Source organism: Leptidea sinapis, chromosome 13, assembly GCF_905404315.1.
Source record: "Leptidea sinapis chromosome 13, ilLepSina1.1, whole genome shotgun sequence".
Classification (NCBI taxonomy): Eukaryota; Metazoa; Arthropoda; class Insecta; order Lepidoptera; family Pieridae; genus Leptidea; species Leptidea sinapis.
Window position 1 is genome coordinate 725364 of NC_066277.1, and position 12010 is coordinate 737373.

At 41.7% G+C, this 12010-nt stretch overlaps 1 protein-coding gene across 1 annotated transcript in view; it reads right to left on the bottom strand.

Annotated features, from left to right (window-relative positions):
- The window catches only part of LOC126967474 (endoplasmic reticulum metallopeptidase 1-like), a 59306-nt gene that overhangs the window by 44711 nt on the left and 2585 nt on the right, over nt 1–12010 (bottom strand). Inside the window, exon 4 of the mRNA XM_050811965.1 lies at nt 11688–11819. Coding sequence (XP_050667922.1) covers nt 11688–11819 — 132 coding nt within the window. The remainder of the gene's footprint in view (nt 1–11687; nt 11820–12010) is intronic.

The window sequence follows — 12010 nt, forward strand, 5'->3', positions numbered from 1 at the left end:
GAAGTATTATGCGGCTAGGTTTGAAAACGAACAGTTGCTCAAAAGGTAGTGGATTTCCGCTATCTCCGTTTTTAACAAGATTATAGCCGTCATCTATCAATGACTGCAAGTTTCATACAATCTAGTGAATCGCTTTTTTCGTAGAGTTTTCTCTAGTCTGGCCTTTGTTCAATTATCACGATGCTCTCCACCGTATAATGAACACTCGAAGCTATCGTGTCCTACTTATGGACCACACTTGTAAATTATCGCTACCTTGCGCCTAATTTGCACTATTTTGTCGGTTTATTGAGGCCTTTCAAAGAGGTATAATTAAAATTTTCTAATTAGAGCAAATTCAACTGTAGCACTATTTATTTTCTGTTTATAATTTTTGTATAAGCAAGATATAAAGGTTATAAGATCAACACCAGATCCATGACAAGCGAATTTTCTATTACAGAATGAATCTAAAGATTCATAAAAATAATAATAATTAATATTAGACGATGTATGAATGGTAAGTGCCATGTAGCATTCTAGGGACAACCGAATTTGGAAGGCACGCCAGGGGAATTACTAGAAAAATATTTGATCAAATAAAAAATATCTTTTACCAAGAGAATGGTATGCTATTAAATTACTTCCTATCCCATCAAGACATCTCTACGTAAATTGCAATAATATCAATAAGGGTTAACTAGTTGCCGGTGTCGGTACAGCACCGCGGATGAGGTATGAAATGAATGTAGCTGTGTCTTAATTCCGTTCTTTTCGGTGCCAAGTCTCAACCATAGTTAGATCACATCTGCGTAATGGTTTCTCGCCTAAAACATCAATAAATTAAAAAACCCCATAATCATACCTTCAAGTCGCTTAAAAAACTAATTGCTGAAGCGAAATCGAAGTACATTGGTAGAATTTAACAAACTCTTATCATTTTTGCATAATGTTTTCTCAATGATAACCGGGTAGACGTCTTTGGCACCTGTTTCAGGTTAATTAGTTGATAGATGTTAGCAACTAACGGTACAAAATTTACAGTAGCAACATTAATTTGATTCTTTGGATTGCTCTTTAACTTTTCCATAGAAGAAGGAAATCATACTCCTCGTTTCGCAGCATGAGTGTATAATATTATATACAGTGCGTCCTACCGCTATGCCACATGAAATTTTAGTCTTAGGATGGGTTGCATCATATCAGCTGGTATAGTAAGTTTTAAGTCAAATTTAACGTTAACAGTAACGCTGACGCTAGAGGCTGCGGAATGTGTTGCAGTATTGTATTCCGCGGTATAGTTAAAGTTAGAGATAAAAATGGACACATAATTGCGGCCAATTTTTATTGACAACCTATCACTAATACATTTCATATTCCATCAATGTTAATTTAAAACTAGTTTTTTCAAAAAACACATCACTACAGAATCGAGTAGTGGGATCATAGGTTATCAAGTCAAAATGGAATATTTATTTGAAACTTTAAACAGTGGCTATTTAGCCTCACAATAACATTAACCGGCGAAGATTGGATGGTTACGTTTAACAGTTAAAGTTTTGACGTCATCTAAAAATTGTCAAATGGTTCAACACATTTTTTGCTTAATCCGTACTTTAATATGTTTGTTACTACTAAACTTAGTTAATGGAACAAAGCCTTGGTTGTTAATTAAATTAATGAAAAATAGAAGCGTTAATTAATTAATTCCGCAAACAGACACAAACACGTTTCTATCCGAGACGCGTAACCACAGCAAACATTAAAGAAACCATGAGCGCGACCTTAAAGCGACAATAAAAATTAATATTCCGAAAAGTAGTGGTGTACAGCTTAAACAAAAAACAATTATTACAGTAACAACAATTGTGTTATTGTGGCCATTCCTACCTACCAAATTACTTCCTAAAACTGCATCGCTGTAAACATTTTATGATTTGCAACAGATCAATTGCACAAGGTTGACGAGTGTGCATGATAAACTGATAAATATGGAACAAGTGAGAGAAGTGCCTGTAAGGTACACTTGACTAGATGGAAGTGAGTAGGTGTAGACAAGCAAAAGAAGCTCTACCTCAAATAGACTCCAAGCTCTCTCGCAAGCTGGTAAAACTTCCACGACCTAGGTTACGTAAAATAACTCATGTATTAACGGGTCATGGCCCTTTTAGCATCTGTTTAATATCGACAGTCCACTGTGCAGAGCCTACGTGGAGGCAGAAGAAACAGCACACATCATTCTAGAGTGTAGGAGTGTGGTCACATAGCGGGCCAAACACCTGGGGTCATCGAGGTCATGGGTGACATCAGATGTTTGATTAACTACCTTGAGGAGCTGGGCTGGCAGGATTAGCCACCCACCCCACCACGCAAAATAGGTGCGCTGTAGTCGTCGAATTGTGGATAGTAGCCCGTGATAACCTATAACCTATATAAGGTACACTTGGCTTTCTAACCTCTCTGTCTACTCAACAAGAACTCTTTTTTTATGGAAAAGGAGGGCAAAAGAGCGTACGGGTCCCAGGACCCGTAACTTAACCATTAATACCAGTGTTAAGTGATCACCACCGCCCACATGCTCTTGCAACACAACTTTAAAGAAGATGTACGCGCTTTTTTCGAAGGTACCCATGTCGCATCCTCCCGGAAACACCGTACAAGGAAGCTCATTCTATAGCTTTGTAGTAGAGTTCCTTGAAAACCGCACTAATAAAGACCGCCACACATTCATAGCTTTGTAGAGTTGCTTGAAAACCGCACTATGGAAGACCGCTAGATATAAATAAATTATACTTTTTGATCGATTAAATTTTGTTTAGTTAGGTAATCAAGATGTTTGCGTAAGCTACATTTTTCTTATTTAATTAAACCAACGTTGCGTTGCTTTTACATGTAAACGTTTACATGAGGAATTACTTAATAACTCAATTCATCCTGTTAAACAGTATAAAAAACAATGAAAATGTATTATACAGTCAACATGGGTGCAGAGATACCTGAGATAACTAGCGGCAATTTACATTAAGAGGTGGACGTATTGTATGGAGTATTAGAATACATACTTTTATCTAAATAAAAAGAAGTCAACACAGTATTGCTTCTAATGGCGTTATTCTGTTTTAGCATCTAACACTATGCTTTTGTTCCTGTTTTTTCTTATTTCCATATTTTAACGACTATGGTACACGGTCAAACTTGGTTAAGTTAATGGATTGTACCCGAACTGCCGACTAGTTGTCTGATCAATGGCCATAAATACTTTTTAATAAAAAAATGGAACGCTTTTATATTGTGAGAAATTACGAACTTTTCCCGCCATTACGCATATTTTTTCGAAGTAAATATTAAATCAACTAATGGAATGTGGGGTTTAAGAAAACATGGGCACAAACGTGGGAACTTAAGTAAAAGCTAGGTATCAGCTGTAGGACCGAACATCGTACTATCGATAGATTACCAACAGATCCACTGTCAAAGATCATGGAAGATCGGGCGCGTGTTGTTAAAACTTAAAATGCCATTAATAGTGTTAAAGCGAGATCCTCCAAAAATCTAGGTGTTAGGAACAAAAAAGTTTATCGCAAGAATTAAACATTCTCACTAGGATTCTTTCGCGTATCATCAAAGAAGATCTGAAGCTTAGAGCTTATTGTCGATATACACGACATGCCCTAAATCAATCCCTACAGTTAAAGAAAGAAGATTGATCAAAATTATTGGTGCCCTATACGCGGGAGAACAGTACACAAATATTTATTTATCGCTGAGACTTCAATCAATAAAACTTTTTTTTTATGAGAATAAAGAACGAGACGAACGGGACGTTCAGCCGATCAGGATTCTTGAAGGACCCAAAAATTCTGAGCTACACTACAACTGCGCTTCTCACTCATTTGCCCAGTAATTTCACTAGCTTCGGCGCCCTTCAGACCGAAACACAGTAATGTTTACACATTACTGCTTCACGACATAAATAGGCGCCGTTGTCGATCATTAGAAAATACAAATAATATGAATATAAAATATAGCAATGTCATTCATAACAAATTAAATTAAAATTTATACAATATCGGTACAGACTACACTCATTAATGTCAAACATATATCTTAAAAACTATTCAAGGGCACTTGAGAGCAATATATTATATTTTTAGGATCAAGCAAATCAACATTAAATATGTCTATGTATGAATATAGGCGCGACCTGAGCCTCTAAACAGGTCTATTTGAAGTCTGCGTCAATTACAATTTACGACAGTGGGTACATCATTGATTGGAAATAATTTGGGCCATGTTACAACACAGCACACGATGTCAAAGAATACTGTTAATTTTTATATTATGTAATTTATATAACGAAATTAGAACCTATACTAACGTTATAAAATTGAGGGGTTTATGTTTTTCTGTTTGTAAACGCGATATCTTTGCATCTACCAACCGGGATTTTAATAATTATTTTTTTAACATTATAGATATAGTAGACAGACGTGGTCGCTAACTATGCGCCTTATGAGAAATCTCATGGTTGCTGAGAGGACAATGGGGAGGGCTATGCTCGGTGTTTCCCTGCGAGATGTAATCAGAAATGAGGAGATCCGTAGGAGAACCAAAGTTACAGACATAGTCCGAACGATTGTGAAACTGAAGTGGCAGTGGGCAGGGCACATAATTCGACGGACAGATGGCGGTTGGGGCAGTAGTCCTCGAATGGCGACCACGTATCGGAAGACGCAGTGTTGGTAGGCCACCCACAAGATGGAGCAACGATCTAGTCAAGATCGCCGGAATACGTTGGATGAGGGGAGCGCAGGACCAATCGTCGTGGAAATCTTTGGGGGTGGCCTTTGTCCGGCAGTGGACGTCTACCGGCTGATGATGATGATAGAGATGGTAACTATAGACCGTCTTGAATCAGGTCACCTCTCAAATATCTTATATCATACTGATTTCTAAGGTGTACGTTCTAATCATTTTGAGGAATGAAAACCTAACCTTATATGGATAAAATAATTTTAATAAATCTTTTCAAAGTACTGTCCACCAGCCTCTAAACAAAGCCTCATGCGTCTAAACCAGTTTTCGAAACACTTTTACCAGTCTGCCGCATCTACGGTCTTCTCGAACGCTGTTAGCGCATCTTCTGGCGACGAAGATCCCTTTCAGTAGATTATTTATTTTAGGAAAAAAAAAAGTCACTCGGTGCTATATCAGGACTTTAAGGAGGATGACCCGTGACTTTGACTGGAGGGGTGTCCGGAAAGTCCCTTGTTTTGAGCACTAAGTGCGCGGTTGTCGTTATGAAGCAATAGCCCCGGTATTCGGCGCCCTGTCGCTCAAGGCAGTGAAAATTTCTGGCGGGCATTTAGCATCATTCCATTCAGCGTTAATAAAGCTATGATTGGTCTTAAAACAGCCAAACAGTCGGTTTGGCTGTTTTAGCACTGACGCTTTGTTTCGGGATGGTATTCATAAATCCATGATTGGTCATCTTTCAAAATGCCATAAACACGCCAAGACAAGCCTGCTTTATATTTATTGATCATGTCACGGCACTATTTCATACGGGCTAGCTTCTATACTCCGGGTTAAACCCATTCCAAAACCTAAATCCAAGCCTTCAACAAAAAAGTTGCGAATGCGGCAGTAAGGCTAAGTAGAGAAAACATTCTAATCAGAACCCTAACGGGGCATTGAATATTAAACAAACACCTCTCAATCAGAGAGTGCAGAGCGTGTAGATTCTATAAATGTGCACGATGAAACCCCGTAACACATCCTCTCTGAGTGTGGTCTTATATATAATATGTAAACAAAGCGTCTCTTTGGGAAGACCAATTCTTCAATACCTTGAGATACGTCAGCTCACTGCAAAAGTTAATAATATTCATAAAGAATCAATCTTAGCAGACAGCTATAATTAACAGCGGCAATCACAATAGATTGCCCTGTGCTGCCTCGGGGCGTAAAAAGAATAGGGTAGTCCCAGGTCCAAGGGTGTCGTAAGAGGCGACTACGGGCTTTTTGAAAGTGGGAGAGTCACGCTGCTGTCTTATGACGTCAGCACAATCGGGCCAGACTCGTCCGGGTTACTTACCACACTCGCACAGACTACCGGCGTGAAGTAGCGGCCTAGTGCCGCTATGTTTCGCATAGGTTAGTGTCGAGGACCGGAGGCCATTCCCCCCCGTCCTTCCCCCCCCCCCCAACAAAATATGAGAGCGGTCCTTAAAAATAAATTACCCCAGGAGGGTACCGGCTCTTGTAGAGCCGGAGAATCCCTCCCCGAGCATTCGCGCTCGGGCTGCCCCTCGTATTCTGGGGAGGGCAGAGTACCGCGTATGTCACAGGACAAACAGGGCAGCAACACCACGGCACCCCGCTCCACGCTTAATGTGGACTTTTGTAACATCCGGGGAATTCACTCCAACTTAAACGCCGTCCACCACCACCTTGAGACGACGCAGCCGGCCTTGTGTTTCCTTACGGAGACGCAGATATCTCGACCTAGCGATACGTCATATTTAACGTACCCCGGGTACAAAATTGAGCATAATTTCATGCCTCATGCCGAGGTATGTGTGTACGTTAGGGAGGATATCTGCTGTCGCCGTCTCGGCAATTTTGAGGGTAGGGGCCTGTCTACTCTCTGGCTCCGCGTAGATTTAGAGGACCGCGTCCGCATCTATGCGTGTGTCTACAGGTCCCATAGTGGTAACGCAGAAACGGATCACCTCATGGGCTGCGTTCAAGCGGCATTTGATGACGTGCTTGCTCAGATCCCCTCCGCTGAAATCGTAGTTTTGGGTGATTTCAACGGGCACAATGCCGAATGGCTTGGATCACGTACCACAGACTACGCAGGGCGATCTGTGCATAATTTTGCATTGGCGTATGGTCTGTCCCAATTGGTTGAGTCGCCGACGCGGCTCCCGGATGTGGATAGCCACATGCCGTCCTTATTAGATCTTCTGCTGACTACACATCCCGATGGTTACCAGGTCTCTGTCGACGCCCCTCTCGGAACGTCCGACCATTGCCTGGTCAGGAGTGTAGTGCCTATCCGTCGCCAACGTCGCAGACCACCAGCGACCCGCCGCGTTTGGCACTACAAGTCAGCAGATTGGGATAGGATGCGTTCCTTTTTTGCATCCTACCCTTGGGGCGGGGTTTGTTTCCTTTCAGATGATCCTAGTGCCTGCGCCGTTGCAGTAGCCGATGTGATACTGCAGGGCATGGATATTTTTATACCAAGCTCTGTAGTACCGATCGGTGGCAGATCACAGCCCTGGTTCGATGCGTCAGTTAAAGCAGCATCTGACTGCAAAAAACAGGCGTATCGAACTTGGGTTGCGGCGCTGGGCTCAAAGGATCCTGCAACTGCAAAGTTCTGAAGAGGAAATATAACCGTGCCTCCAGATTTTTTAAGCGGCAAATCGCCCGTGCGAAATCGAAGCACGTCGTCAAAATTGGCGAGCAGCTTTCCAGTTACCCGACCGGAACACGCAAGTTCTGGTCGTTGTCGAAAGCTGCTCTTGGTAACTTCAACCAGCCGTCCATGCCGCCGTTGCACATGAGGAATGACACCCTGGCCCATACGGCAAAAGAGAAAGCCGATCTCCTGTGCACTCTTTTTTCCTCCAACTCGACTCTTGACGACAACGGAAAAACACCGCCGACCATCCCGCGGTGTCAGAGCTCCATGCCTGAAGTACAGTTCCGACAGAAAACTGTTAGGCGAGCTCTGTTTTCGTTGGACGTCAGGAAGTCGAGCGGGCCCGATGGCATTTCTCCAATCGTGCTTAGAACGTGTGCCCCTGAGTTGACGCCGGTGCTAACGCGTTTATTCCGGCACTCTTATTCAAAAGGCGTAGTCCCTGATTCATGGAAGTCAGCCCTTGTCCATCCGATCCCAAAAAAAGGAGACAGTTCGGATCCGGCAAACTACAGGCCTATTGCTATTACCTCCCTACTCTCCAAAATTATGGAGAGCATAATTAACCGCCAGCTCTTGGTATACCTTGAGGGTCACCAGTTGATCAACGACCGGCAGTACGGCTTTCGCCATGGTCGGTCGACTGGCGATCTTCTGGTATACCTAACACACAGATGGGCGGCGGCTATTGAAAGCAAGGGGGAAGGCCTGGCAGTTCGTCTGGATATAGCGAAGGCCTTTGATCGTGTATGGCACAAGGCGCTTCTCGCAAAACTTCCATCATTTGGGCTTCCCGAGAGCTTATGCAAGTGGACCTCCAGCTTCCTCACTGGGCGCAGCATACAGGTCGTTATCGACGGTTATTGCTCGAATCCCAAGCCCGTGAACGCTGGAGTGCCCCAAGGCTGTGTGCTATCTCCCACGCTGTTTCTTCTGCATATCAATGATATGTTGGACACCGCCAACATGCATTACTATGCAGACGACAGCACTGGTGATGCCGTATACACGGGCCATGCAGGTCTCTCTCGGGAAAACGTCGACCAGTGCCGGGTGAAACTTGTGTCTTCTATCGAGTCCTCTCTCGAGAAGGTCGCGGAATGGGGTAAGTTGAACCTTGTCCAATTTAACCCCCAGAAGAAGAAGACTCAAGTTTGCGCGTTTACCACTAAAAAAACCCCATTTGCCGTATCACCGCTCTTCGAGAACACTTCCCTTAAAGCCTCGCCTAGTATCGGAATACTGGGTCTCGAAATCTCGAGCAATTGCCAATTCCGTGGCCATCTGGAGGGCAAAGCCAAACTGGCTTCAAAGAAACTGGGCGTCATAAATAGAGCACGGCAATACTTCAAGCCGGCCCACATTCTAGCGCTCTACAAAGCGCAGGTCCGGCCTCACATGGAGTATTGCTGTCATCTCTGGTCTGGCGCACCCCAGTATCAGCTCGATCCATTTGACCGCGTGCAACGCAGAGCAGCTCGAATTGTCGGGGACCCAGTACTCTGTGAACGGCTGGATCACTTGGCGTTGCGTAGAGACGTCGCTTCATTGTGTGTCTTCCACCGCATTTATCACGGGGAGTGTTCCGAAGAGCTGTTCAACCTGATTCCTGCCGCCGAATTTCACCTTCGCACGACACGCCACAAGTTACGATATCATCCCCACCATCTGGATGTGTGGCGGTCCTCCACAGTGCGGTTTTCAAGGAGCTTTCTTCCTCGTACCACGAAGCTGTGGAATGAGCTTCCCTGTGCGGTGTTTCCGGGACGATACGACATGGGTACCTTCAAGAAAAGCGCGTACACCTTCCTTTGGTGTTAAAAAAAAAAAAAAAAAAAAAAAAAGATTAGATTGGTCGTAATGAAACGGGGTTCGTGTAGAATCTTGTAAACGCTTCCCGATCCAATCTGAAATACATGCTGAATTTCTTCGCATGTAATTAGTTTGTTATCTTGAATAACATTTTTCACTACTAACACATTTTCCTCGGTATCAGCCGTCGAATGACGGCCATTTCTTTCTTCATCCCCTCCACAATAGACGTTGGGGGATGATGATTCAAATTAGCTCTCAAAAAAATATGGAGGGATATTTGAAATACATAAAAGCTTTTTTTTCTAAAGCTTTCTGACTGATCTGGTACTAATATTATAATTAATGTGAATTATAGTTTGCTTATTTGTATGTTATTCATTCACGTTGTCAGGGGTAGAAAAAAGTACATAGGGTACTTTTTAACCCACCATATAAGATAACTTATGTGTTTACTTCACTCATTAATATTTTTTATACTTTATACTCTTTATTGTTATTTGGTTTCGATTAATTATAAATTTAATAATCCATAGAAAAGATTATGATAAACTGGAAAAACATCGGCGTAGTTCAGAGATAAAAATATTACATGAGAAATTATAACACAAAGCACTTGGTTTTAAAGTTCTATGTAAGTATTCCATATTTTCGATCGTTCAAGATTCTAGTTATTCATACATTATACTTACAGTTATTTATACATACAGTCCTATTTTGGACTAAAGTAAAGAATATGCCTATCGCAGATGACACACTTTTTATACTATCGAGTCTGCGGCACACAATAAGTCTGCAGTGCGCGCAAAATGTCTTTAGCAAATATTACACAGACTCAACGCACGCACACAACGTACACTTTCAGTCATTTTTTCGGCAGAACTGTAGTGATGTACACGCAATGGAAGTACAGAATATATTGTGGTGTATTATTTCGTACTTAAGATATAAAAAAGGAAGAAGAAATAGATAATTTTGGGTTCATCCTTTTCTTTCAGAAACTATATCCAAATAAATTTGCACAATTCATCCCACAATTAAATTTTTAATTTTGTGTCATGATACTCTGCCAAAGATGTATCATCCAGAGCTGGTCTGATTTCTATTTCTTGAATCAACATCGATACATCGATGTCTAGCGCCATGATACACGTCAATCACTAGCAAGTGCAGACTATAGACTAAAGTGAGCGTCGTCTGCGCATATTGACGCGAACGTTATATTTTTTTGGCGTACTTTTAGTACGGCGCGGGGCGCCCTGTCAGATCTACGAGGATATTTTGTGTGTCCGACTTTTTGCCCGTCGTATGCGGTACTGCTTAAGTACGTGACGGATAGTCTGTCGTCTGTGATAGGCCTAATAAGAAGTGTTTTATTGAAAGCTGGACCGACGGGCCTACCATGAACTCTTATTGGTATTCAATTGAGAACCTAAAATGAACTGCTTTGCTATTTCGTACCACGACGTGATTAGAGCTATCTAATTTAGGTTGACGTCAAATCAAGTGATTAAATCGCAAGGATGTCAATTGAATGTCAAAAATGATGTCAATTGAATCGCAAACTGATTTAGTTCATTCATTCATTCGTACCATGAGGTAATATTTCAACCTAAACTGGATATCTTATGTGTCAAAGTGAGCGAATTGAAAAAAGTTGCTACTTTCTAAGAGGAAAGTGAGTCGTGATGTTAACTTTTAAAAAATAGTGAAAACATACAGAAAAGGAAAAATTTATTGATGAATGATAAGATGAGAATACTTTATGGGACTTTTTTGTAAAACAAAATACTGAAAATAAATATTAAAAATGAACATACTAAAGACGAGGCAGTAAGAGCCCGGGCTATAGCCTGTTCGCAAGAACGAATTAAAAAAAATGTACTCTGTGCTCCTGTCAAATCAAATATCAATGGAGGTGCGTACATAACTTGTTATTTTTACGAAAACACCTAAGCAAACATTTAATTTGTAATTCATAGAACTATATTAATTAATATTACCATTATTTAATAAGTACAAAAAAGGGCTTAATGGTTTATAATTTGACGCTATAAAGCGCAATTTTAAAATGTATGCGTGTATGCGTAGAACGCAAAAAAACCGCTAAAATCATATTATTTTAGGTTTCGAATCGAAACGCAACGCATATGGTTCGAGTAAGAGAGACAAACTTATGCAACGACTGTAGAGCGTCATCTCTTTCTCACACCGCGGACCACAGACAAATTTATTTCGTTCATTCTTCATAAGCGATTCAAACGCCATTCAGTAAAAGGCGCTACATGGTAAGAATTTTAGCGCTACAGTTTAGGTAACTAAACTGAACTGCCTCCGAATCGCATTGCTGTTACAAGTGATACTAATATTTTCCAAAGCATTGTAGTCCTGACACGTACGTAACAGTAGGTATGCTATGGTAGTAGTAGACGGTTATAGTGAGATGGATGTGGTGACTCACCCGGGCTGTCAGGCACGGTGTCATAGTGACAGTTGAGCAGCAGCGCGTGCCGCTTGTGGCCCGGCCGCTCGACGCCGGCGCCTCTTACTCGCACCACAACGCTCTGCACGTCTCGGTAGATGTTGCTCATGCCTGACACACACACAACAACAATGCAGAGTCAACTGTACTGGTCTTTTAGTCATATGTACAAAAAACAGCAATTTCCCCAATTATGTCCCTCACTACTCCATTGAATTTAAAGTTATCAAATTCAAATATTTTTATTCAAAATAGTATATAAAACCACTTATTGAAAGTAAAAAACTACCACCCATTCCAAC